At 34.8% G+C, this 26,863-nt stretch overlaps 4 protein-coding genes across 4 annotated transcripts in view; 3 read left to right on the top strand and 1 right to left on the bottom strand.

Annotated features, from left to right (window-relative positions):
- The first annotated feature begins 55 nt into the window (after positions 1-55).
- On the top strand, positions 56-1,601 carry LOC142972443 (tRNA (guanine-N(7)-)-methyltransferase). Its single transcript, XM_076113557.1, has 6 exons — positions 56-290; positions 363-481; positions 633-817; positions 942-1,055; positions 1,145-1,246; positions 1,404-1,601. Exons 1-6 carry the CDS (start codon positions 217-219, stop codon positions 1,524-1,526), a joined length of 717 nt encoding a protein of 238 aa, XP_075969672.1. The 5' UTR covers positions 56-216; the 3' UTR covers positions 1,527-1,601.
- Positions 1,595-5,945, bottom strand: LOC142972441 (tetratricopeptide repeat protein 37). The gene is made up of 2 exons (XM_076113556.1): positions 5,682-5,945; positions 1,595-5,593 (listed from the first exon to the last, which is right to left on the bottom strand). The coding sequence occupies exon 2, from the start codon at positions 5,591-5,593 to the stop codon at positions 1,772-1,774; it is 3,822 nt and encodes a 1,273-aa protein (XP_075969671.1). The 5' UTR covers positions 5,682-5,945; the 3' UTR covers positions 1,595-1,771.
- A 309-nt stretch (positions 5,946-6,254) lies between these two features.
- The window catches only part of LOC142972439 (rotatin-like), a 32,717-nt gene continuing 12,108 nt past the window's right edge, over positions 6,255-26,863 (top strand). The window contains exons 1-22 of the mRNA XM_076113554.1: positions 6,255-6,385; positions 6,490-6,677; positions 6,897-7,093; positions 7,251-7,361; positions 7,598-7,796; positions 8,101-8,238; positions 8,602-8,826; positions 9,952-10,121; positions 10,317-10,524; positions 10,704-11,165; positions 12,545-12,689; positions 13,054-13,203; positions 13,295-13,419; positions 13,684-13,898; positions 14,506-14,642; positions 14,924-15,136; positions 15,926-16,172; positions 16,414-16,586; positions 17,004-17,270; positions 17,509-17,729; positions 17,991-18,135; positions 18,433-18,563. Coding sequence (XP_075969669.1) covers positions 6,343-6,385; positions 6,490-6,677; positions 6,897-7,093; positions 7,251-7,361; positions 7,598-7,796; positions 8,101-8,238; positions 8,602-8,826; positions 9,952-10,121; positions 10,317-10,524; positions 10,704-11,165; positions 12,545-12,689; positions 13,054-13,203; positions 13,295-13,419; positions 13,684-13,898; positions 14,506-14,642; positions 14,924-15,136; positions 15,926-16,172; positions 16,414-16,586; positions 17,004-17,270; positions 17,509-17,729; positions 17,991-18,135; positions 18,433-18,563 — 4,110 coding nt within the window. The 5' untranslated portion in view covers positions 6,255-6,342. The remainder of the gene's footprint in view (positions 6,386-6,489; positions 6,678-6,896; positions 7,094-7,250; positions 7,362-7,597; positions 7,797-8,100; positions 8,239-8,601; positions 8,827-9,951; positions 10,122-10,316; positions 10,525-10,703; positions 11,166-12,544; positions 12,690-13,053; positions 13,204-13,294; positions 13,420-13,683; positions 13,899-14,505; positions 14,643-14,923; positions 15,137-15,925; positions 16,173-16,413; positions 16,587-17,003; positions 17,271-17,508; positions 17,730-17,990; positions 18,136-18,432; positions 18,564-26,863) is intronic.
- Positions 21,390-26,166, top strand: LOC142972440 (cytochrome P450 6j1-like). The gene is made up of 2 exons (XM_076113555.1): positions 21,390-22,961; positions 23,597-26,166. The coding sequence occupies exons 1-2, from the start codon at positions 21,653-21,655 to the stop codon at positions 23,758-23,760; spliced, it is 1,473 nt and encodes a 490-aa protein (XP_075969670.1). The 5' UTR covers positions 21,390-21,652; the 3' UTR covers positions 23,761-26,166.

Genomic DNA, 26,863 nt, shown 5'->3' with positions numbered 1-26,863 from the left:
TTTTTATTCGCGTTTAAAAAAAAATCTCCCTAATCAGACGGTGTCACTGTCAGAGTGAATGGCAGCTGCTGTCATGCATGTGTCATCAACCACGCACGGGGTAGTTCGCCGCGTAAACATATGATTTTTCATTAAGTTTTTGTGAGTGAAACACAGTAATACATGGTCATGTATTGATTTTAAACTTCATTTCTAATACTTTCTTCATGTTTGACCATGTCTCTCCCACAAAAGAAGTATTATAGACAACGTGCGCATTCTAACCCGATTGCTGATCATTGTTTTGAATAGTAAGTTGAAGGAATTTTAATAATTATTAAAAATGTTATGATATTTACTATAAATTGCTACATATATTTTAGCCCCACTCATCCGGATGATTACGATTGGTCAGTTTTGTATCCCATACTGAAAAAGGAAGAATGTAAGTTGAAGCAAGTTGAATTCCTGGACGTTGGATGTGGTTATGGAGGTTTACTTGGTATGTATTTAATATTACCACTTACCACTACCATATATTTAAAAGCTGACTTTGTAGAAAAGTGAATAAATGTTTAACTAGACTATTTCTTTCATATTGGATTTTTTAAATTGGAAAATGATATGATATTACGTATGTATTCCTTTCCTAGTTACACTTTCACCAATGTATCCGGAAAACTTAATGTTGGGTTTGGAGATCCGTGTGAAGGTGTCTGATTATGTTAATGACAGGATTCAGGCATTGAGATTGCAACATTCCGAGCAATATCAAAATGTTGCTGTGTTAAGAACCAATGCTATGAAATATCTGCCAAATTTCTTCCACAAAGGACAGGTAAAAACATGAGTATTATGGGCATTATAATGGCTATAAAGATGTAGGCAATTTTTAAGAAACTTTATGTTAAATATAGTGTCTCTTAGCATAGTGCATCTGCTAACAACTTTGTGTATTTCAGCTGAAAAAGATGTTCTTCCTATACCCTGACCCACATTTTAAAAAAGCCAAACATAAATGGAGAATAATTAATAAGTGGCTACTGTCTGAATATGCTTATGTATTAGCAGAGCAGGTAAATAAACAATAACTCTATATGTTACTATATTTTGTTTATTTATATCAAGTATTTAAATAAGTTAAATGTATCCATACTATTTTCAGGGTATTGTATATACAATCACAGATGTTAAAGATTTGAATGAATGGATGGTGCTGCATTTTGAAGAACATCCACTATTTGAAAGGATATCAGATGAGGATTTAGTAAGTATTTTATCCTGCAATCAAATGCTTTGGTTTTGTCAATTACAGTAGTGTTAGTAACTCACCAATATTATATGTAGGAGAGACAAGAGGATTGTATCTCAGAGATGAAGAACTTATTGTCACATCAAATCATTTTTCTGTCTTTTCATTACAGAAAGGCGATCCAATTGTAGAAAAGTTATATGAAAGCACAGAAGAAGGTAAAAAAGTTACCCGAAACAATGGAGATAAGTTTGTTGCTGTTTTCAGAAGAATTTCTTATGCAAGTAGTAAATGATAAATGCTTGTTATAATTATAATCATTTTATTTTGTTACACTTATTACAGTATAATAAACAAGTAAAAAAAGAAATATATAATTTTATTTATTTTAAATTATCTTATTTAAGTGTTATATTGACAGTATGATAAGAGCCATAGCTGCTCCAAGCTTTTAGTTAAGTAATTACACTGATGAAGTTACAGTGCCATGCCTAAATTGTTCATAATATTAGTGACATTTATTAAACAAATCTCTACAGCTTATTTGTTCAATTTCTTCTCCATTAAGATAATCCATCTTCCAAGCTGTCGAGACATATTTAAATGTCGACGCATGTGTCCAGCAGCTCCTAGGAGCCAATTTTTTCTCTCTAACCACATGCTGTTAGATAACAATGAAAACAGAAGTGCTGCCCAAATTTCGGGCTGATTAGGATACATATGAAGTCCTCCCTTTGCCAATACCAAAGATTTAACATAATCACCTGCCAAATGTTCAGCTATACTGGCAGAAGCCATTAGTTTTCCAGCATTACAGTCATAGTCGCCGAAACGAGCTATACACAAGGCTTTTTGTGCACAGCAACTTGCAACTTTAGCCTTCGTGTTCGCAGCTTTGAGACAGTACTGCGCCATACAATACCAAATCAAAGCATTACTGGGGTGGTCGTGAAGAGAGTCACTTAATAGTTTTATGGCTTGATCCATGTTATCTTCACATACAGAAAGATAAGACTTCAGGAATCCAATATCAAATCCGTATTTGTTTTCTTTGTCGTATTTTCGCAACTCGCCTAGCGCTAGTTTAGACAAGCTTTGATCAGAATGTATTAAACCCAAAGAACATATAGCGAACAAACTGTGCGGTGTTGGATTCTTTTGAGCTATTTGGATGCTGTGGAATAAAAGGGTTTTGGCGTCATCTGCGCCCTTGAACATATACACAATACCTGCCATACCTACAAGTAGGTCCGCTTTTTCGGAATCATCATTACTGAGCCATTGTAATGCAGTATCATAAACTGCGTATGATTCTTCATAAAGACCTTTCTTGTAAAGTGCTAAGGCCAGACCAGATGTAGAATTGAAGCTAGCTTCAGTTATGGCTTTATATATTTTTATTGCTTCCTCATACCTTTCCATTCTGACCAGAATTCTTCCAATGTTCAAAAGCACAATGTTCTTTTTGTCATCATCTGCATATTTGAATGCTTTTTCATAGGATTGCTGAGCAGAACGAAGTAAACCAAATCTTTCTTGCAAAATGCCTAATATATTATATGCACATGCATTTTCAGATTCAAAAGTACAAAACCATTCGACTAAATCTATGGCGTATGGTATGGCATATAGACCTTCAATCTCATAACGGGATTCTGAATTCTCTTTATATTTATTATTCCTCAAAGTCCTGCATACCCAGTCAGCATACCCAAGTGCACTCTCTGGATGATAACCGAGGCGACATGCATGTCTGAATAAATCCATTGCTTCTCCTTCGCTCAAAACTTCTGCAATGAGACCTTGTCCAATCCAGCTCTGAGGGTATGATGGTAATATTGATTGTCCTCGCCAGAAACAGTAGTTAGCTTGTTTATATAATTTGAGTTTTAGATAAAGTGAGCCCAAATTACACCATATTTTTGCAACTGACCATTTCCTTGTTACTGTTAAAGCTTTAATAAAACAGTGCTGTGATATTTCATACTTTTTGATAACCAAACATATTTTTCCAAGCATGTTCCAGTGTCGCCACAAGGTAGGTCTCTCTTTTATACAGTTTATAGTTAAATTAAAAGCTATATGACAGTTAACAATCTTCTTTGTCTCATAATAAAGAGCTAAGTAAGCCGAGGCTAAATCATATGATGTCACTTGTTGTCTCTGTTTTGCTATATGTGAATAGCAAGCAATTGCTTGAGGAAATATGTCAAGCTTCTCTTTTCTAGTGGGTTCCAAATTACTACCACTTTCTTTATTTAATTGAGGCATATAGACATATGCATATTTGTCTGGCAATTTAGTAATGAACATCAAGTTATCAGCTAACAGTTTCCAAAAACATAAATATTGTTTTTGTTTGGATAATGCTTTTATAATATAATCTACAGCATGTTGTGTACAATCTCTGGCAGAGCCATATGTCTTTGCTTCAGCTTTTTTCTTAGCAATTCTCATCCATGTTTCAGACACACCCTTTAGTGCTAAAAATGAATATGGCTCAATTTTAAACACTTCTTCAAAGGTTGAGACTGCTTCATTGTATTGAGTTAGTAAGGAATGGATAAGACCAATTCTTGTAAGACAATGTGCAGCTTTTTCTGGATCTAGAGTCATTACTTTTTTATAAGCTCTCAATGCAGATGTAAAGGATCCTCTTGAATAGTATGCATCAGCCAAACATTCGAAGGCTGTAGTATCATTCTGATTACTTTTAATAACATTCCTGAAGTTTAAAATAGCATTTTCCCATTCTCTTTTATTTAAATAGTGCAGACCTAATCTGAAGTTAATCCATGGTTCAATTGTGGATACATTCTTTGATAGTGTGTTTAATAATTCAAAGTCTGCATCTCTTTGTTGTAATTTTATATATGTTTCACTAAGACTCTTGGCAATGTTGCAACTGATAGGATTCAAATTGTATGATTTTTCATAGCATTTTTTTGCCTTTTGATAGTCTTCCTTGTGATGATAGTAGAAGTGACCCAAATATAAAAATGTGTCTGCATGATCAGGGTTGAGCTTTGCTGCTTTAAGCAGATTTATCAAACACTTGTTGTAATCTCTAAGTTCCCAAAATGCTTTTCCCAAAAGAAATACATGTAATGAGTTATCATCTGAACCCTGAAGTAAATCAACTACTTCACTGTATTTTTCTTGCTTTAAATACAAGAGAGCTTGAAGTTGCTTATAGTAATCTGATGTTTCCAAGTGTTTCATGACATGATCAGCAGATTCATTGGCTTCAATGTAACATTCTGCCAGGTTGGCAAGTTCAAGTGTTTCCATGACATCAACAGGTATATCTCTAGCAACCACTATTGCCTGTTTCCACTTCTGTTGCTTTGATAGTGATAAAAATAAAAACTTCTTAAGTACCACAGCAAATTTTTGATCTTTAACTTTTGTCAGGAAATTGGTAACAAGCTTCTGAGTCACTGACCATTTTTTAAGCTTTATAGTACATCTTATTATAAATGTTGATTCTGTAACATCTGCCTCGTGATAGTTTACTAACGGAACACATTGTTTATATGCCTCTAAAAACATGCCTTTGTCATAGCACATCATGCTACTGAGAAGACTTGGATACTTAGAATTCATTATTCCCTCACTTATAGTATCTATATGTTGTTCAATATCAAAGTTACAGAATGAATTTTTCTCCACATAATTCATGCATAATTGTTTGCACAGCCATTCTCTCAGTAACACATTGGTGGGAAAAAAGGGTAAATTTATAATTTCCTCTACAGCAGATGCAAAGTTAGATTTTTGAATGATCACTTTGCATTGCAACAGTTCTAAAGAATCACTGGGGTCTTCAATGTATGATGTATGTAAAATTTTCGAAACTGAAGCTATATCATCCTCACTGCAGACAACACCAGCTTTTAATAACTCAATTAATTGTTTTTCAGCTGCTTTGTATAACTTTGTATCAAGGTCTTTCCCAAGATAGTTAACTAAAATGCCCATAGACTCCTTACTTTTGACAGCACAACCTAACTGTCCAAGCTTTGATATTATTTCTAATGCTTTCTCTTCTTCAAGTTGTAAATTCAGCATTTCATTATAAATGGAAAATAGTTTTGTTTTCTCCAAATCATTATCTTTTCTCTCATAAAAGTTGGCAAGCCCCTGCCAAGCTAGTGGGTGATCTGGTTTACTTGATATAGCTTTCTGATAGGCTAAGGGTGCCTGATCAGAATCTTGTAGAGCTTTCCCAAGCAATACCAAACCAAAGTAATTTTGTTTATCCTTTCTTAATATATTTTTGCAACATTCTTGCGCTTCCTTGTAATTCTTCTCGTCTATTAGCTTTCTAGCATCTTTTAGTAGAGCTTTAATGTCTGCCATCTGGAAGAAATAATTATTAGGTTAATTCTTAGTTCTTTTAACAATAATTGTATTCGTTGTATTATTTTTGGTACAAAAGGTTACCCACCGTACAATTCGCCGTATCACAGCTCCCTTAACATTTCAATAAAAGTGATTTGTGGATTTCAAAATGTACAGCTAGAACCTAGTGCTAAATACGACACAATATTCACAACGGACAGCAATGAGACACGGATTACTCGGCCACTTGTCGAAATTCCTGTAAGAATCTGCTTACATTTATTGCACACACGAATGTGAGAAACTGAGAAAAGATAAAAATACAGATAATTCACCAAGAAAAAAGGAATTACATTACAACCCGGGCCGGTCCTTGTCAAGACTGTCACTGTCAAAAAGACATCAAAATGTCAATATGTTGTGAGGAATGCCGAGTGTCCGTATTGATCTAAACGAACTATGGCCAGATTCGGGAATCGATTCCAAAATATAGTGATTAGCATTTGTGCATACAAGCCCAGATCACAAATGTAAATTAATATTTCGTTCCTACATATGCAATAGATAATAAAATATTTATTGCAATAACAAGTGTATGAGCTTCGGCAGAATTTTCGTAATTAGCATAAAATCAGTTTTGTCACTCGGGATTGTCTATGGTCAATATGTCATCGTTCAAAAAGTTTTTGACAGCCATGTAAACAAAACAATGCCGGAATCTAACAGTTTATTCAAAGTAGTTAATTTTCCATTTGGTCTAATAAATAATGGCTTCAACTGAAATTCTTTCCATATACATAAAAAAATTAAGTAAGTATTCTGAATATTGGATGTGGGAAATTGTTCTGGATGATAGATATATGTTTCGAGAGTAACTTATTAGTTATTATGATTTACTGTTCAATTATTTCTAGGCCACCCGTTGAAAGAAATTCGTGAACGGTCTCTTCAGTTGTTGACAGCAAAGTTACGTCTCGGTTGGGAGTTGGATGATGAGTTATCTGGTACGAGAGAACTGCTTGAGGCACTTCTGGCTTGGTTTCTCACTCCACAGCCTTCCTTACAAAGTGAAGCTCTTGAGTTACTCCTAAAAACTATTAAGGTAATCTTCTTAAGAATGAGGTATTAGTACTATTCCAAGCGTACATTGATAATTGTAGAAGACAATCTGAATCATCAATGACTATAGTCATGTACAACTTTCTTATAGATTTCGGTATTGAAATACGGTAAAATTATAGAATTGATACCTACTCATGTTAATTTTAGAAGGAATGTTAATAGTATGTAAGTAGGAATGAAAATAATTTGAATGTTTCAGACTAAGGCTGGCACTTACATTGTTAGAGAGTTTGGGATCCCAACAATCCTTTCAAATCTGAGCAAAGTTAAACACAAGATAGCTGCAGATGCATCAGAAGTATATGAGGACGTGTTGGAAACACTGAGGTTTATAAATACAGTGGAGTCTGATTGTAATGTAGCTATACCAAGGCTGACCATACCAGATCTGACAAGGTTTGTTGAAAGATATATAATTTGGTGTGTATTTGTTGAGTTTTTATATAAAAGACCTTTAACATTATAGGTCTTTTATAATAAAGAGCCTTTTTAAAACCTGAAGTATCTGACTTATGTATGATACCTCATAAAGACAAAAACATTTGAATTACAGTTCCGAAAGTGATGGTGGTTCAAGCAGTGGGTATTACAATTTAGGACCTAACTTTCCATCATCAAAGGAAACATCAGTATCTAATGATTCTGACATCAATAGACAGAAAAAGTAAGTGCCATATTAAGGTAATATTTTTTATCAGGGGTAATATATTTATTTTCTTTTACTAATTATTGTCCAATTATTGGGCAAGGGTCATCTCTCAGAATTAGAGAGGGGCCTAGGCTTTGAGCTCACCATGATATAAGAATATTTTTTTTAAATGTTTTCAACAGTATATAAAAGTGATTCTTATAAAGCATGTAATGAAGTTGTAATCTTTTATGATAATCTTTATATTTCAGTACTAATGCTGCAGACAGTATTAAGATATTGTTGTTCCCATGGGTTGATCTATGTCAGTCAGATAAAAAGACACTGTTGCTTGTGGAAGATGCTCTGAGACTATTGAAGTCAACTAGAAGATGCTGCAGGTTCATCCGTGATGTGTTTCTAAGAGACTTTCCACCAGAAATCTTTCTCAACCGACCTGAGATAATAAAGGTAAAATATTATTTTTTCGAAGTTCATTAGCAATTCTTGAACACAAGTCTACTCTAAGAAAAGAGTAAATTAATTTAAGGCACAAATGAGAACATCACTCAATTTTCGTTAGTGACACTCAAAGTTATAGCTATTGCTACAAAATAAATTCAAGTAACCATGAATGACATCAAAGGATCAGTGACTGCAGAAGAATTAACTGTAACTTAAAGTTAACTGTTGTTACAGTATGTTTCCTTAATATAAGCTTAACTATTCATCTCCAGAATTCGCTGGTAAATTGTTGTATATTTTCACATTGCAGAGTTTACTAACAATATCAGATGGTAACCATGGGAGACGACCTGAGGAAGCCTTGTTTGTGCTGCTGTATATCACACGAGCCTTACGAGCAAGGCTCTTGCAGCTCTCATCGTTGGATTTCGTACATGAAGCAAACAAGGTCTGAATACAATTTGTAACATTATCTTTTTTTAATTGCCAGTTATCTGTGCCAGATATAGGTAGTTTAGTTAGTTACTTAAAGTACTAAATTGCTAAACGGCACTTAAATTACCCATATTTGCTACCCGATGTTTCGACCGACCCATATCCGTCTTGGTCGCGGGTGGACTGCTGAGTTTAAAACGGTTATCATAATTATAAAATTCTCATCGTGTCTTAAGACCCGTTAAGCAATTCAATAAGACCTGTAGAAGCAGCAATGGTTTAAAGACAATATATTTGGCATATAATGTTAAACAAAATTCGTGGTATGGGTGTGGAAACAAGCAAATTCTTATGTATTATATTCATATTTTTACAGATTTCAGACGAACACAAAGATATAGACGATGGAGTGCATTTAGAATTACAAGAAATAGCTGGGGAGAGTCATCCCCGCACGCCACTTGAAGAAGATGGGCTTGCAACTCTTAGGCAAATGCCTGCTCCAGTGTATGCATTGGATACTATACATGCGGTTCTGTCTATTATGGCGAGGAGTGTTGTGTTAGTTGATGCTGTCGATAAGACTGAAATTCTGGATATGGTAAGAATCAAATCACATTAATTTTAATATTTGGGACAAGTTCAGCAAAAGTGGAAGAATACAGGGGCACTCAATTTCAGATTGTACTATTTGTCACGACGTAACAACAAAAGGTCCATAATGCTTTCTGGAAAAAAAAATATTTCCAGAAAGCAGATTTAACTTATATTATTATCAATACAGGGGCCGAAACAGGTCAGTAAAGTCAGTAAAAGTCAGTATTTTTGGACCTGGTCAGTAAAAGTCAGTATTTTCGAAAATCGGTCAGTATAGTCAGTATTTTTCCAAACTCAACGATATTTTTTTGGTTTTCCTTAGCTGTTGGCCAATCTTACATTCTCGATTTGCCCAGTAATGATATCAGAGGGCTGCTTTGGATGCTCGATATTATGTGGATGATCTACGTAATATATGTATACATCCATTACAGCATCACATGACTTCAATAGAATAGCAAATTAAAATTTACTATTTTTTTGAAATCAATAGTATAAAGTGAAAATTTTTTAGCGCCGTTGCGCACTTTTCTGTAATTTTTAAAAACTTCTAAACTCGCGTCCGGACACGTGACCTGATCGAAAATTCGTAAGACCTGATTGAAAATTCGTAAGACCTGATTGAAAATTCGTAAGACCTGATTAAAAATTCGTAAGTCCTGATTGAAAATTCGTAAGACCTGATTGAAAATTCGTAAGACCTGATTGAAAATTCGTAAGTCCTGATTGAAAATTCGTAAGACCTGATTGAAAATTCGTAAGACCTGATTAAAAATTCGTAAGACCAGATCGAAAACTTTACTAACAATAGAAAAAGCTCTTTAACACAATAAAAAGGCGGTGCTGGTTGACTATGGGGATGATGGAGACCAATAACCGAAAATAATCTTTTTAACCGACATCTAAAAAGGATTTTGTCTTTTCAATTCGACTGTATTTTTTTTTATTTCACACCGTTCACCTGAAAAACGGTTTAGAAATGGTCTGTATTTGGTCAGTATTTTTGAATTTTTGGTCAGTAAAATCAGTATTTTTGACCTCGGAACTTGTTTCGGCCCCTGTCAATAGTATAGTATTTGCAGGGTTATATTAGTGCAACTACTATTTATGATCATTTTTCAATTTGCAGAAAGAATTGAACACATGTTTATGTCTAGTAGACAGCCTGATAGGACTATTACTAGACTGCATCAATAGCAGTTTCTGGAACACGGATCACGTCTCTAAAGTCCACAGAGATATATCTCACAAAAGTTGTATGGTTATGCGACTGCTTGGCGATCTGTTGTTAAAATACAGGTAATTGTAACTCCATTTTTGTTAGCACTAATTTATATTGATTTAAATTGATAGATCTTTTAAGGTAGTGGTAATTTTAGGTTTACAATATTACGACAAAATCTGTCCACATACCAACGTGCACGCACGTATACGGACGCGTAAGTGCGTATACGTATATTTAGAAAATTGCTTAATTTCCTTTTTATATTTCAGGAAATCATTCTTTGATGACCCAGACAGGACGCACCATCGTTTAGCGTGGTTACGTCTCGTGTTATGCGCAGACAAATTACTGCATTGGGCTCAGGACTCTGCACTCCCACCTACCACACTAATTACTGCTATGCAACTAGCTCAGCTCGATCCAGCCATAGAACTGTTTTATCCTGAGTTGAGTAAAAATATAGAAGCTGTTTTGCAGGTAAAGGCTTAACCATCACAACCATCTAGTTTTAAGTATGCTCCAGTTTTGTTTGAATAGATTTTTAGCTTATTCGCGACATGGATTACTATTTCGTTCACCTCTGCCTACTTATTCTGGTTTTAGGGGTACATATCATTGTATGTACATGGATTATATTATATATTATATTTTTTCAGAATACCCGTACAGCCGTCAATCAAGAGTACAAAAGCAAGTACAGAGAACTCAAAAAGCTTTTTTCGAGCATGGACGAAGCTGTCCAATTTGTAAAAAATAAGAAGTCTCATAATACCAAGACTATTCTGACTCGTATAAAGCAATCACTTCCAGCTTTGGAACTGTTTCAAAATGAGAACTTTTTGTATGAAATAGCGGATATTTTGTTGAAGAAGACTAAAGACCTTGATATGAATGAAAGTGATTGGTCTGTTGCTCGTAGTTTAGGTTTGAACTTAATGGCTCATAACTTAGAGTGGGTACAAACTACTTTCTATAAATTATTGGCGGAAATGGTGAAGTCTGTATTGGTAGGTGATGATAACTTTCAGTCTGATAATGAGAAATGTTTAACGTTATTGTACGATGTCGGAATATTGACTGAGATATGTTGTCATGGTCTATCTTCGAAGGTTAAAGAGGTAAGAAATCACAATAATTTAATTATAGTGATTGTTAAAACTTCTGTTTCCAATTATAATTGATATTGCCGAACTTTTATGACCAGTCATATACGACTTGTAAAAAAAAAGTATTCAAACTCGAACTAAACTAGTCCCAAAAATTAAGGGATATAAAAAAAGAATCCAAATTATTGGGTGATTTTCAACAAGCTGTAACTCCGAGGAAAATGATCGTACAGAAAAAATAAAAACATCAAATTGTAGCTCCAAGTGTCTAGTTTTTAGATATGACCCAAAGATATGAAAAGCAAATTGCAAAACGAGAGATCGTCTATCGCTGCCATGAAGTCAAAATCGAGATTCGTCAGTCCATAAGACACTGGTCCACTGTCTACGACCCCAATCGTGATGGTCATGCGCATAAGCCAATCGGGCTCGACGATGTCGTGGAGTGAGCATAGGCACGCGATTTGCTTTTTAATCGAAAAAATAAAGATTTTAGAGAGAAAAAAAAAATTTTATTAAAAAAATGAATAAAAATCACAAAATTGCTCACAATAGTGATTTTTGCAACAACAAAGAATTTGAAGCTTCGGGGCACAATGAAAAAAAAATCGCAGCGCTTTGAATTTTTGAGGGATTTTAGGGGACACTTTGAGGTTGAAAAATTACCGACGATATCCTTCGTTCATCCATTTTATCCAAAGTTATACCAAGTTATCCAAATATCCTTAATTTCGCGAATTTCTGTCTTTTTTTCAGTCCGAGAATTCAATTCAAAAAAAATTTTTTTCTTAGAAGATGTTTACATTTTCTTATACAGAATATTGTTTAGTTCTCAAAACCCTCCTTTGATTTCCTATACGATCATTATTTCCGGAGTTATTGAATATCAAAATCAAAAATAACTTTTTTGCTTTGATTGACGATAACTCCATGGCAAATCGTCGTACAGGCTTTTTGAATACGGCAAATTAAAGAAGATTAAATTTTCTAAAAGAACTTTAGAACGAAAGAATCAAAAAAATTTTTTTGAAACCCGTGGACCTTTTTTTAGGAGGGAAAAAATTAGGAAAAATTTTTTTTTGGTAGTTTTCGTATGATTTCTACAGACCTGGCGATGACAAAAAAATTTCATGGTCATATCTAAAAACTAGACACTTGGAGCTACAATTTGTTGTTTTTATTTTTTCTGTACGATCATTTTCCTCGGAGTTACAGCTTGTTGAAAATCACCCAAAAATTTGGATTCTTTTTTTATATCCCTTAATTTTTGGGACTAGTGTAATTATTTTTCGTACTTCTGTTGTTCAATATATCCAGGTTGAAAATCGTTGGACATAATTTCTCAAATGTATCTTTACATGTTGTTTGACATTCACTTATGATAATTTCAGGTAGAAGAAAGTGCTTCAGACATAATGTTATATTTGTTACGTGGTCGGCTCATTCTGAGTGAGAGTTGTTGGTGGCGCTTACTTGCCAGTTTACTGCCTGTGCTACCATTGCTACACGTATACGCCGCTCATGAGACACAATTAGGTAAGTATTTACTATTGTGACACGACTGATAGACCTAAGATAATATTATGCTGGACGTCTCAGTGGAGAGTTATAGCAAAATAAAACCAGGTTTAGCGACGTTGACTACGTAAATATAATGTATGTAGGTTCATGTAACTTACTTTTTGGTCCATTTCTGGGTTAGTACGGTCGTATCGAGTGCCAAAAATCTACAATGAAAAGGCTGATTCAAATATATTATCGTCTACGGCAGATATATTTTTTACTTCTTGCTTGTGGCAGAAATAATTGTAAGCTGAACAGTTAAGTTTGAAAATGTGTACAGAAGGTATTTTTCGTTTTCGCCTTTTATGTTATCATCTAAATTATGAAATGTTTTCAGGGAAAGCAGTATGTAAGTCGTTAGAGCGCGACATAGCTGAGTGTATGGGCGTGTCTATAGCAGAAGTGACATTCGGATTGGTGCGACTTCTTTACGTGCGCTGCGTCGCTGTGCAGTTAGATGCGGCACATACATTATGCAAGTGGTTAGGTAAGATGTCAAATTATAATCACTATGTAAGAAAACATTCGAAATTATAGTACAGTAAGTTAATATTTGCACTTTTGTCTGTTATTTTTAGATGACGATCGATTTCTTCCGCCAAAAGAATCTCTTCGAGCCGATATCCTCCTAAGTGCATTGCGTAGGGTTAAACCACAAGAATTTAATGTTGATTATTCGAGTTCTCCATCAAAACTAGTCCAGGTATGATATTTTATTTAACTTTCTATAAATAAATGATGCGAGAGACTAGCGAGCATATGATTATACACCTGTTGCAGTGGTTGTATGCTTAATAGACGATATGACCTAATACTCGCCGGTACAATGAGTGATTTGATGATGCAATCGCACGTCACATTCCTGTAAGCTCATTGCCTGCATTTTTTATTCGTACTCTAACGAATACGGGCACGTGCACGTATACGTCGCCGAACACAAATGACTTTTAAAACTTTCTTTCTACAGACTGGTGGCTTAGTTCAAATCCTAGATGTGTTAAAACAAGATATAATTCTGGACGAACAAGGAGAGTTCGTAGCGCGTCGGACAATGCAGCCTACGCTGGAACCGTCGTTACGGCGTAGCACGCTACAGCAACTGGCTGTTATGATGAGGCAACAGGATCTACACAACACGTTCATACAGTGTGATGGAGTGAGGGTCATTGTTGCTACGCTAAGGTAATTTCTAAATGAATTTTAACTTTGTAGAAGCTTGATCGCTGTGTAGTAAGTTTATAAGTGGATTGAAAATACTTAACAGATGCATAGCTTCCATCGGTGATACTAAGGGCGCGTTCCCACTGTGCCGTGACGACAGATAATCGGGTAGTTTTCGTAAGTTTAAGTGTCATGGCTTATATGTTTAAATGGAGGTGTTCACATATAGAATGACACGATTTCGATCGTTACGACATAGTGGGAATGCTCCCTCTCATGCTTTTTATTTGGACGTGACGAAATAGGCCGTAAACGTTTTCGATACTAGGTCTTATCGTAAAGTCACATCGCAAAACTTAAGATCTTTAATCGCTCTGATACGAATTTCAATAATTTCGTCGAAACGTCGTTATGCTGCATATTATGCCATTACGCATGCAGATAAATATGTTTAAAATCGTTGAAATTCTTAATGATGACGGATTATTACAGTCTAGGTTTTTTTCACTCGTGTGCAATGGCGTTATGATACAGCCAAAATTTATTTTTAGTACATTTTTTTAAAGTATAGTCAATTTTTTTATCGTAAAAAGCACCATGGTACTTATTAAGTAATTTATTTTTTCAGGATGTCATTAATGGTGGATGATTACTTAGCGTTTCCTGAATGTGCAATAAGTTGCGTGTCAGTCCTTAATAGCATTTGCTTCGTGAGCCGACACGAATTGTCCAAAATACCTGATTTGCCGTCGCTTCTTATACGAGGTAATTTTGTAAAACCTTGAAGTGTATAATTTGATATTATTTATAAACATGCATTAACACTGGAGTAGCTAGGTAGTTTAAGGCCCTAGTGCAGAAAATAAACTAGGACCCTCTACACCTAAACAACAAGACACAATATAAAAAAAAATCGTTTATTGGCTTTCGAGCTCAGGAAGACACCTGGACTTTGAACATCTCATCCATACCGAGCTACGCCATTGTGTATTACATGATTAAGTTGTAGAAAATACATTAATATTCAAATATTGTTAATGTTTCAGTCATTTTAGTATTCCCAGCTAATGATATGTCAGTATTGATGACGTCACAAATCTTGGCGTTGGTGTCGTGGGCGGGATTCGCTTTACAAGAGTTGGACTCATCTCGGCACAGAATACCGGCGTTACCACAGTGTATTGCTCAACGAACTACTCTTCCATTTAGTGTTCATAGCTATTGGAATACGAGCCCTAATGCCGAACACTCGTATGTAGGTAAGTATTTTGTTTTTATTTATTTAAAAAGTCGTGTTTCTAATAAAATAATTATAATGGGGCAAGAAGGGCAAAAAAAAAGGTAATGCATATAAATCTCAGTTTTTGCTTTTTAGGAAAAGTATTTAATTTCACTCTTCCTTAATATTTAGTACAGTCATAAAATAATCTTTAGGCTTTAGATGTGTATTAGCAAAAGTAATCCAAGTTTCATTCATACGTTTGTATAAACTAGTTTGCCGCATTTCCACACATAACATATTCGAAACACACGAAATACGAATGTATTGAAACCAGATATTCAAATTTAAACAATATTAGAACATCATTATAACTATGCAGTTCGCGTGTCAGTGAATAATTCTCAAGGACTTCGCTAAAGTTTAGCTTCCTGTGTTGATTTCTAATTAAGATGACGTCCATTCTTAACAATATTGTGTTGAATTTAAATGATGTCCGCTAACGCAAACGTGAATTGATTAAAAGTGTGTTGACACTACAATCCGCGTAATCGTTAGACCTAGTTCACAAATTTTAATCATTGGATTTTATAGTCGTTGAATAAATGTTAATATCGAATGTAACTATTACAAGATAACCTTTTAGATTGTTAATTGTTGAAGAAATATTTTTTTTTTTAGAATGTCAGTAAAATCGTAACTCAAAGAGGTATTAGGCACTGTCACTGCCTGTAACGCTAAGCAACCCATTTGGTCGAATGACTTGACTAGGTTTACCAACTCTAATTTCAAACATTAAGTGCACAAAATTATTATTTTTTATATACAGAATGGTTATTAGCCGAAGAAGAATGGCGGGCGGCAATCCGCGTCCGCTGGTGGTGTGCTCACTCTGGCAACACTAAGTTACTGACCGCAGCACCGCCTGCCGCTCCCCTCGCACTAAGACCTACGCCCCGAGACCTCGCCGCGTTGAGAGCTGCCTGTCCATTATTCAGCTGTACTAAAGCACTACTTGCACTACAAAATGCGACTACGCACAGACAAGTTATTGATGCACTTCATGTCTTGGAAAGGTTTGTTATGTTAAACTGTCTCACTAATAAATGTAGTGTAAGCTCTGAATAGCTGTATCGTGTTTTGTCACTTTCAATCAATATTGAAACTGTATTTGAGTGAAAGAGACAAAACACTATAACTAATCAGGGTTAACGCAAAGTTTATTCAATAGTAAATGAATGAAAGTATATGCTTTGCCCTTAATTTATTACTTTTGGTTGCTGTTATTTTTATGTTAACGTTATGTTATGTTTTTAGCTATGTATATTTAGTTCCGCTATCAAATATAAGTAAGAAGGAGTTTAGTTCATTACCATGGCAGCACAGTAAGAGGTTTCTAAACTCACCCCCGGCGTCATCACGAGATACGATACTTCTATGTTCTTTGCTGCAATTTGTTATCGCTTACATGGACAATGTACCGCATTGTGGTAAGTCATTAGCATTATAATGTAAAGCTTTTTTTATGGCACTTAAATTACATTTGCCAGCTGATTCGGAAAATTTTTGAGTAACAATTGGGTAGTTGACTGGGTTAACGATAAATGATTGAACTTGTACTTGTAAAAGGTTCATCTAAAATCCTCAGGCTATGGATTTTTTTTGGTAAATAACGTTGAAATTGTAATTATTACAGACCGAAATATTTAGGCACTCGCACAAAAATGCGACATAGTGACGTCATTATATCATATTTCTCTCTAAAATGTGTTTTTGACATTTCACAATCAGTAGCTGATTTGACTGATAGTCAATTACCCTATTGTGTACACGTATATATGAATATACCTAAAGAACAAGTGCCAAACAAAATTGTATGGATTTATGATAATAAAATTCAATTTCAGATGGAACGATGTCATGGATAAAGTCATCGTTCATTGGCAGCGACGTGAACATAATTTCGTTACTGAGTCGAGATGAGTTATACCCTCAGCAAACAATTCAGGAAACTATAGAAGTGACCCAGTTGCATATACATATAGTAAAAGTATTGTTGCGTTGTGTCGTTATATTTGAACGAGGAGATTATGGAAGCCAACGCCTCGAGAGCTTGCTCAAAATATTACTTGCTTGTTTAGATAGAATAGGTTTGAAGAATTTTCATATGCTGGGTGAGTTGTAACTCTTCAATTTCTTGTTTCCCCTGTTCGTAATTAAACAATTTAATAATTTAGATTTTTAGATAAGTTTAAATAAAGTCAGTCGAAATAAAAATCATGTCAATAAAATTGTATTTACCTGTGTACGAACGTTATCCGTTATTTTTTGTCCCAAATAAGTAAATAAATAAAAAATAACAGAATACCGGGTCCTCTATCTTTAAAGAGTTACTAATTTATTCCATTTTAGGATACCTCAACGAACTGATGCGTTGTATACGATACGTGTTAAATTCCCGATACTGTAAGCTCTCTGAAGATACACTGATTGAATGTGTGAGACTGGTGACAAGGACTCTGAGTGGATGTGCTTCTGGGGGAGGTTGTAAAGGCCAGGCGTGTAGACTGGACGCTATTCTATCTCTACTTGCATTGTTGAGGATGATTCACGAAGAAGCCATACCAGTTCAGGTATTTATTGTAATTGATGTAAAAAAGTCTTGTAAAGCTCATGTGTTTTTTGGCTGTCACAAACGACTAATGGTATACGCGCGAACGTGCCAATGTGCGTACTCGCCCGTATCCGTTCGTGAGCGAGCCTATAAATAAAAAAAATATTATCTTTAAATGTTTAATTTTAATAAAGTTAAGGTTTTGTTAATTTAAGACATAATTTTATCGCGATCATATGTTTAAAAAATGGCATGTTAATAATATTCACATTTTTTTCAGAGATGGAGTGAGTTGTTTAATAGCGACGCTGTATCAGGGGTGGTAAAGAGCGCTAGCGGTGCCCGCGCAGACCTGCGAGCCGCCGCGCTACATGTTATAGCGGCTCTTGCCTACTACGCACAAATGCAACCACACCTATTACAAGGTTCGTTTAAATAAGTGAAACATAATACATTTCATATCTTGTAGGCGTTCCTAAATGTCACTAGGATTATAAATTGTAATCAAGAAAAATATGTAACGACTACTCCGGCGCTGCAAGTAATTTTATATCATATAGCCCGAAATAATTTATGTAAATTCTGGCATTTATATTCTGTATAAAATATAAGTGCTATACAAAATAACCTACAGCAGTAGTGTAGCAATCTAGTTAAGAGGGCTTAAATAATGACTAATATTTTTTACCCTTTAATGCCGAAATTTGTCGTTTCTTTGACAGCAATACAAGAGTCATCGCTTTCGGAATTTGCGACACAAGTGTTTTCAAATCGTAGAGAAGCGAATGCCGTGCGGGCGGCAGCTGCAGCTCTTCTGACTGCCATCGCATCACGAGCCTCGGCGCGTTCTGATGTAAGTACTTCAGAAATTCAAAACTGACCTTTACAAACACGTACTGTTACAGTAGTGCTGTTACAGCTAGTGTAATATAAAATACTTTCTTCCCGTTTTCAATGAAACTCCAATCTCTGTCTATTTATTTATGCTTACAAAATATTCTTCTGCTCTCTGGCAAACATTATAACATGTTATAAATTTCAATTTAAATACAGATGATTATACTTTTCTATTCTTGAACTATAAACACTTGTAAATTGTACTTTATAACTATGACGCTTGTTTGGTCAACTGATCTCCCCTCGCTAAGTTAAATTGAGGTCGCCATTCTTATCTACACATCTTTTCTGAGTTACCCAAAGCAATTTAATTGAAACTAATTTCGTATTCCAATAGGATACGGAGTTCCGACGCCAATTTAATTTGACAACTTAATAAGAGAAGGTTAGATAGTATTTGTGCCATGAGGGTTGAATCTTAAATTGTTTTTGTATTTATTAACATACTTCTATCAAGTCACATTTTCCGTAAACTATTGTACTTTGTCCAGTCGCCTCATTCGGTGCTATTTCAATAACCACAATTTTGCGGTGAAAAAACAAATTCTGAAAACGTAAATTCCTTTGTTTGAATTGTACATTAGATACCTAAATTACGTATACAAACAACTCGTCGCATTGATTCAATATAGGTTATTGTTAGTAGCAAATAACTTGTTGAAATAATATGAGGACCATTATTTTATAACGTCCATTTTATGCTTGATTTGTCAGAATGTCAGGATGTTATAGTATTGAAGTGTTTCCTTGTATACTGGGATTGGTTATACAAACGATCAACAAGGATTTTCTTCTTTAAAAGTTTCTATACATTGTAACCCTTCTATATATCTTATTCAATACATGTTAAGAACAAAATAGTAATAAATAAACCATTGTTCATAGTAATGGTCGGCGCTATTGAGCACGTGTTATTATAACGATGTTTAAATTACAAATACTAGTTGCGAATACGAATAGGACCACACGCGTTCTCGCCTGCCGTTGAAGAAATGGTATTGTATTTCACCTTAGGGTTATTATCGTTAGTAAGAAGGAGAAACTGCTCGCTGGGAAATACGTTGTTTATCCTCAATTCTTAGAGTTGCACGAAACTGGTACAATGTTATTACTTCGATTCTGAATCATTGTTGTCAAATATCTGAACGTTGAATTGCTTATCGATTGATACTATCGTTTTCCAGTAAAACAACAAGATGCACTTGAGTTAGGTGTTTAACAAATATTAGTTAGCCCCTTTATCCTTGTCGTGCTTAAAGAGTATGTTGTTTTAGTCCACTGATCAAATAGACACAATGAAAGTGAAACGTTATGATTTGACTGAATAACATATTATGTCGATGGATTGGTGTCGTACTATTAGATACCACCTTTTTGAGGGTCTAGCTTAATGCCCAATAGCCTGGTGGGCTTGGCTCCCCTTTAAGAATTGTTTGGAAATATTTGAAGAATTGCAAATTAACATTACAAAAAGCCAAACTTCTAATTCAATTTTGTTTCTTCTTCATCATGATTGTGATAAATCACGTACGTAGTAAACACGCAAATTTAGACTTTTTTGTCCGGTATAAACGCGTACGACCTTCAAACGCTAAAATATAGCGCTTTGTTATATAGACAACAGAAATAAACCATAGAATTGACGAGCGGACATTAATTCCATGTGTCATTCAATTTACAACCCCTCGGAAATAACTTCTACTTAATAGAGCTGTACTATTTCTCGTGGACGATGTAAGTTAAGTGGTTTGTGTGGCGTGTTTGTTTTGCTAGATATGTCTGTGTATATTCGTACTTGTTCAAACTCTTTATTATTTGCTAAAATGAATTTAACCTTGAACATTACTAATACCAGAGTGTACATAGTGCCTTAATTAAGATTTTCCGTAAATTTTCTTAGTCAACTTGTGGCAATATTATTTTAGTACTTGTTCCTACAGTGCAGTATACCAATAATTTATTGTCTATTGAAGAATTAATCACCATAAGTTTTAGACGTGAGGTAATAATTCGTCGCAATGGCATGGTAATATCTCAAAAAATAAGCTTGCTGGAAGCAAGAAATGTCTGAATCTGTACCTGCTTATGTTACAACAACATTATAAAAAACTTAACTAGTAATTATAGCAGATACGAATGATTTTTTGTTCAAACGTGTTTTTGTCAATGTTTGAGATCTTTATTATGGTACTGGCTACTTTGTATTAACGGCCTGTTAAGGAGTTTACGACGATACTATTCCATAACAGCTTCATTTTAGTGCTCCAAGTAAGTGCATAAATGCAATTGAAACTATTTGTAGTAGTACTAATGTGCACTTCATTTTTTTTGGCAAACCGGTCTAGGAACTAGAATTGCGATTATTTTTTTCTCACTGCCTGGTTTGTGGTGTATCGGTAGCGTATGCTACTTCCACGCAGGGGTCTACTAGTTTGAGTCCAAAAAGTCTTCCCAGAGTAAAGATGTGATATGAGGTCGCAGACCATCATATCCTGCGCATTTCGCCTGATGCGTCGAATACTGTCTCACCAGGCAGAAAAGAGAGTGTAGCTGTGTGCTTTGCACATACATTGTCCTGCCATCGCTTAATTTATATTTTCAATTCAATTCGGAGTCAGATATGAATTAAATTTATCGTTTTTTTATTATTTTGTATTTTAGATGACCCGTTTAACGGTGAGTTTATTATTACTATTCACGTTCTCGAAAACAATGGACATCGCTCGCAAGAATCGATATACGGCCACATATTCGAGTCACGGGCGCGGCCGTAGCGCATACTACATCAACGCAAACGCGGCCTTGAGTGTATGGCGTCGTGCGGGCCAAGTAGTCAGCGCGTAGGGCTTATCTTAGCACACGCTTGCGATACGCTCACTTGGTCATAAGTCGCCGCCGCAACCGCAAGCGCTGTCGGCAGCTCCTCCTAAACCAATGCGCATGCTCGCGCGTCGCGTTGTTTACAAACGCTATAAACGCCGGTTGTTCAAATAGCATATGTTTTTTATACTACTAGAGTGTAAACGTTGAGGACAAGTCGTGAAAATGTGGATCTTTGTTACTCTGTTGGTGATTTTATTATCTTTACTTCTTTTATTGATGATTTTTCATTATTCAACAAAAGGAAGAAAGTACTGGTATTTTAGGAATGTGCCGTACAGGGAGCCTTGTCCGATCTTCGGAAACTTTGGAGCTACATTTATAATGAAAAAAAGTTATTCAAAGATGTTACATTTTCTCTATGAACAATTTTATAATGAAAAATACGTGGGGATTTTTCAAGCACGAAGACCTACATTAATGCTTATCGACCTGGATATAGTTAAGTCAGTGTTTTCAACAGAGTTTCAAAGCTTTAGTGATCGCGTGTCTGTATCTACAGATACTAAACGTGAGCCGCTACTTCGAAATCTTGCGAATATGAGTGGTGCGGAGTGGAAAGCTATGCGGCAGGTGGTCACCCCTACATTCTCATCAGCTAAAATGAAGGCTATGTTTCCATTGATAGCTGCTTGCGGTAAAACGCTGGAAGAAGTACTTTCAAATGAGTCGTTAGAAGCGGTGGATGTACCCAACATAATGACACGTTATACCACTGATGTTATTGGAAGCTGCGCTTTTGGGGTGGACCCTGGGGCACTTAAAAACCCTGAATCGCCTTTTCTAAAGATGTCGCAAAAAATGTTTAAGGTAGATCGTGTGACGTTGTTGAAACGTTATTGTCGTGTGTTTTTCCCAAAATTATTTAAATTCCTGAACCTTAAATCGTATTCCCCCGATGTGGAGGTCTTCTTTACTACTATAATCAGCCAAGTCCTAACGGAGAGGCGGAATGGCGTCCAAAGGCATGATTTCCTGCAGTTAATGCTGAATGAACAGAACAAAGACCTTGGATTTTCAATGACCGATGCTTTGATAACATCTAATTCATTTATATTTATGTTGGCTGGTTTGGAGACTTCGTCTACCACGTTATCATTTTGTTTATATGAACTAGCAAAACATAAAGAAGTTCAAGACGCCGCGAGAAAAGAAATAAGAGAATGTTTGGAACGTTACAAAGAGCTGAACTATGATAGTGTTATTGCTATGCGTTTCGTCGCCCAAGTCGTGGTAGAAACATTGAGGCTACATCCGGCGACGCCTCTCACGACCAGACTGTGCACAGCACCCTGTAAACTCAATGAAAAATTAAGTTTAAAACTAAAGGATCCCGTCCTTATACCTATCCAGTGCATACAGCGTGATGACAGACATTTTCCAGATGGAAATAAATTTGATCCAAGCCGTCTAGGAGATAATCTAACTCCACCAGGTTTTATGGCTTTCGGCGAAGGACCAAGAAGTTGTCCAGGTAGGATGTGTTATTGTATTTGTTTGAGTTCATTTAGATGATTATTCACGTATGTTTGAAAAAAGTAGTCTTCAATATTTTTATAATAGAAGGTTCATAGTTACATCCGTCGCGGGAAAACTAACTTTTTGTATAAACATTCTTTTGTTCTCATTGTGTAGATCTAATACTAATATTTAAAAATCACTTCATTGTTTTGTCTCGCGGTGTTTATAAAATCCGAGCTTGAGACCGCTAACAAACCAGTCTCAGGATTCCTCGTAAATAAACAGAAGTACAAGAAGAGAAATATTTAGTTTATTTGCATTTTATTTCGATTTGTCCCTCAGACAATTCCCTGTTACAGAGATAATTCTATACCAATCTTGTCTGATGGCAATAGCAAAACAAGTAATAGAAAAAACCACACGTAAGTCTATACTAATTTCGCCATAGTACGTATGATAAAATAATGTTTACAGAGTTATCAAGTGGTTTTGGGATTTCCCGAGAGTCTGCTGGACTGTCCATTTTAGTATCATTAGTATACACCAATACATACCTAAATAATTGCGAAATGACTGTATGGACGATATCCCTTGTATAAAAATAGGTAGTTCTAATTAGTTGGTAATTAAAAACAGTAAAAATTGCAGGAGGTCGTTTCGCTCAACTGATGGTGACTACAGCCTTGGCTGTAATGCTAAGCAAATATGAACTGGAACCCTGTGCCCTCACTACTCCGAGCATCCAGTACGATCCGCGGAGTGTCATTCTCAAGAACAAAGGAGGCATATGGCTGAGATTTAGTGCCATCTAGATTAGATTTATTACACTAGTTATATTGTAAGGCATCACAAGACTTAATAATTAGTTAGCACTATCTCTTGTCTACTCTTTAGATATAAGTATGTATTTTTATTGTGTGGTTTTGTCACGTATACTGTGACTTTTATTTATTTTAGATTTACTTGAAATTACTTACAAACAACAATATCAGGTGACAAATATTATGTAAGTGGTAAAAAACTCATTTTTATTCGAGAGTGATTGTACATCATAACTAATATCACAGAAATATGATAGAATTTTTAATCTCATATTACTCCTATTGTAACCTTTACAAGAGTAATTTTGGTTTATATTTTAGGAACTTACTGTGCTTTTAAATATAATAGGTACTTTGCCGAGTGGCTAAATAATGGCATTGAGCACTTACTACTTGGCAATACTACAATCTACTACGATTTATTTTGAGGCTTTAATAGGTTCACTCGACTTTACTCGACTATTACTTTTATTACTGTCTCATGTATATTCATATTTTATTGTTTTTAATTATCTCTTTGTACTTATGATTTACTCGGATGTGCTTATCTTGCAGCAGATATTTTTATTTTAATAGTTGTGTCAGAAATCACACTTGTAATGGCAGTTAATAAATGTGTTATTTTAAACGATTTTCCTCACTTCTAACATTCATACTTACTAACTTCAAATATGTACCTAACTAAGATTGTAATTGTATACAGTGGTATTATCTGTAAAGGCAAAAGCAGGTTTTGGCCGAAAGATGTAATTTATTAAACAGACAAAACAAGTAGGTACTTAAGATGGAGAATTTGTATTTAATGATTGTCGTGGATAAATTATAGGAAATATTCATTTACTGTTAGTTACAAAACTGCCTATATACCGTCATAGAAACGTGTCCCTAATATGTTTCTGCAATTTAGTTCCAACATGTGCACGTTAAAAACATTTGTACTTCGTAAATTATTGAAACATAACGAGCTATTTTGATTTTACGTACCCTAATGTATTAAGATGTTTTTATAATGACAGGCACATATCTAGTAATATCTAAATATCTACCACTTACACTGCCTATTAATTTCGTACAAAACCATCCATCTATTAATTTCCGTGTCCACCGAACCGAAGGTCCACTATCAATCAGCCGCATCACTAAACGATTAGTAAACAAGGGAGCCACAGTTAATTGATCATGTAATTGCGTTAAATATTGATCGTTAAACGAGGAACTTTTTATTGCTCTACCAACCGCTTGTACTTCAACAAACCTACTGAGTCCTAGTCTATTTTTAAATTGAAACTCCTTTTTTCTGTTATCTATTATGTGTATCAAATATCTTGAAGCATAGCGCTTTCTTGCACATCAAATACGATAAACAAGTTTTTGCTGTCGTTAAACACGAACCACTAGAAATAATAGGTTAGCCCAACAAACCGGAACGCCCTTTGATAAGAAGCTTTCGCTACAGTAGATAAATTATAAAATAAATAACAATTAAATTATTTCATTACAGTAGTTAACATAATATTGTCCATTATGAGAATTTGTTGAATTTCTACAGATATTAAAACCCCATAGTACGGCTTTTTCTTGCTCATAAAAAAATATAATAAAAGCTAATATGAGAAATGACAAACGAACCATGGCCTGTTGTGTACATTGGACTTATGTTTTTAATTCACCGTATGAATATTAATGCTTTATAAATTGCACGCTAAGGCCAGAGAAATATACTACAACATGGTTAAAAATATACTATAGCTTTTGGTAATAAAAGAGAGAGAAACCTTAAGAAAGACAAATATGAGAAACGTATGAAATAAAATTGTAAAATTAACTTACCCGACCAAATATAAACAAAATCTTTAAATGTATTTATCCATATTGGTTTTATTATTTGAAGAAATTTATTCAATTCAAAGTTGTGGCTTTATGTATGGAATATTCAGCTTCCCAACAAGCTCTACAAAACGTTTAATAAAGAAACAATGTTGAATCATAGTAATGTACCTACTTATCTGCATGTAAGGGTATATTATAGTGTGTATTGAAAATGAGACCAAAACTTCGCATACTACTTTCGACGGTCGCACAGACCGGCAACAGGTTCTCAGCTATTGTGTTACAGGAATGAAGAAACAAACGGCCAATAACCTTATAAGAAATGTTTGTACTTACGGCCTATTTACATTAAATATCAGACCGAAAAATTCTCAGTGTAGATCATGAAATATTCAGTTATATTTCATAAATGATTGCTATTATCATGCAATTGAATCTGAATATAAACATGTCATAATATGTTGAATGCTGTGATGACTATTACATTTTTATCTAACAACTATGCGAGATATTATAACATATTTTAACTAACAATAAACTGCCTTGTCATTATTCCTGAGTCCTCAGAAAAGTGCTTTAATCTTTCTCTCTATGAGCAACTGTAACATCTGTTTACGGAGAATATATGGCGTTTATACATGAATTTAATGCGAGTCATTCCTTTATCTATTTTTAGTCCATTAACTGTCAAAAAACAGAAACTGCATCATTGTTCCAATCTATATGAATGTTCAGATAACATTGCAGCTCTGCGCCGCTGAATGCCGATTGAAATGTGATCTTTTTAAGCAGATAGCTTGCTCAGTCGACCTGACTACATAATGTGGACTTAATTCAAAATGCATGTGCTAATTAACGTCGCTTGAAGGCATTGAACCCAAGCTTTAATTATTTATTTTGTACTATAGGTATAGGTATCTATGTGTTTTCTACGCGAAACTAAAATATAACTATCCATGGCAGACAGAAGTAATATAATTTCGCGTATCGGCAACTTATTCGGTAGAAAGACATTATACGTTTGCTTATTGGTCTCGTAATAGAGCTCACCTAATTGCATTTCAATAAATAATTACGAGTAATGTAGTTGTATGTAAATCATTATTTATGGAAATGTAAACAACTGACTCTTTGCTCACTGCGCACGCAGTATTTTGATAACCTACATGTTCTAAAATGTAATAAAGTTGCTTAATAAAACAATACCTACAAGTTTTAACTAGAGTGTAATGTGTTTACAGAACATAGTTCTATAAAGCTCTCT

This window comes from Anticarsia gemmatalis, chromosome 4 (assembly GCF_050436995.1).
Source record: "Anticarsia gemmatalis isolate Benzon Research Colony breed Stoneville strain chromosome 4, ilAntGemm2 primary, whole genome shotgun sequence".
Classification (NCBI taxonomy): domain Eukaryota; kingdom Metazoa; phylum Arthropoda; class Insecta; order Lepidoptera; family Erebidae; genus Anticarsia; species Anticarsia gemmatalis.
The sequence above is the reverse complement of the archived record's forward strand: the minus strand, read 5'-3'. Positions and strand labels throughout refer to the sequence as shown.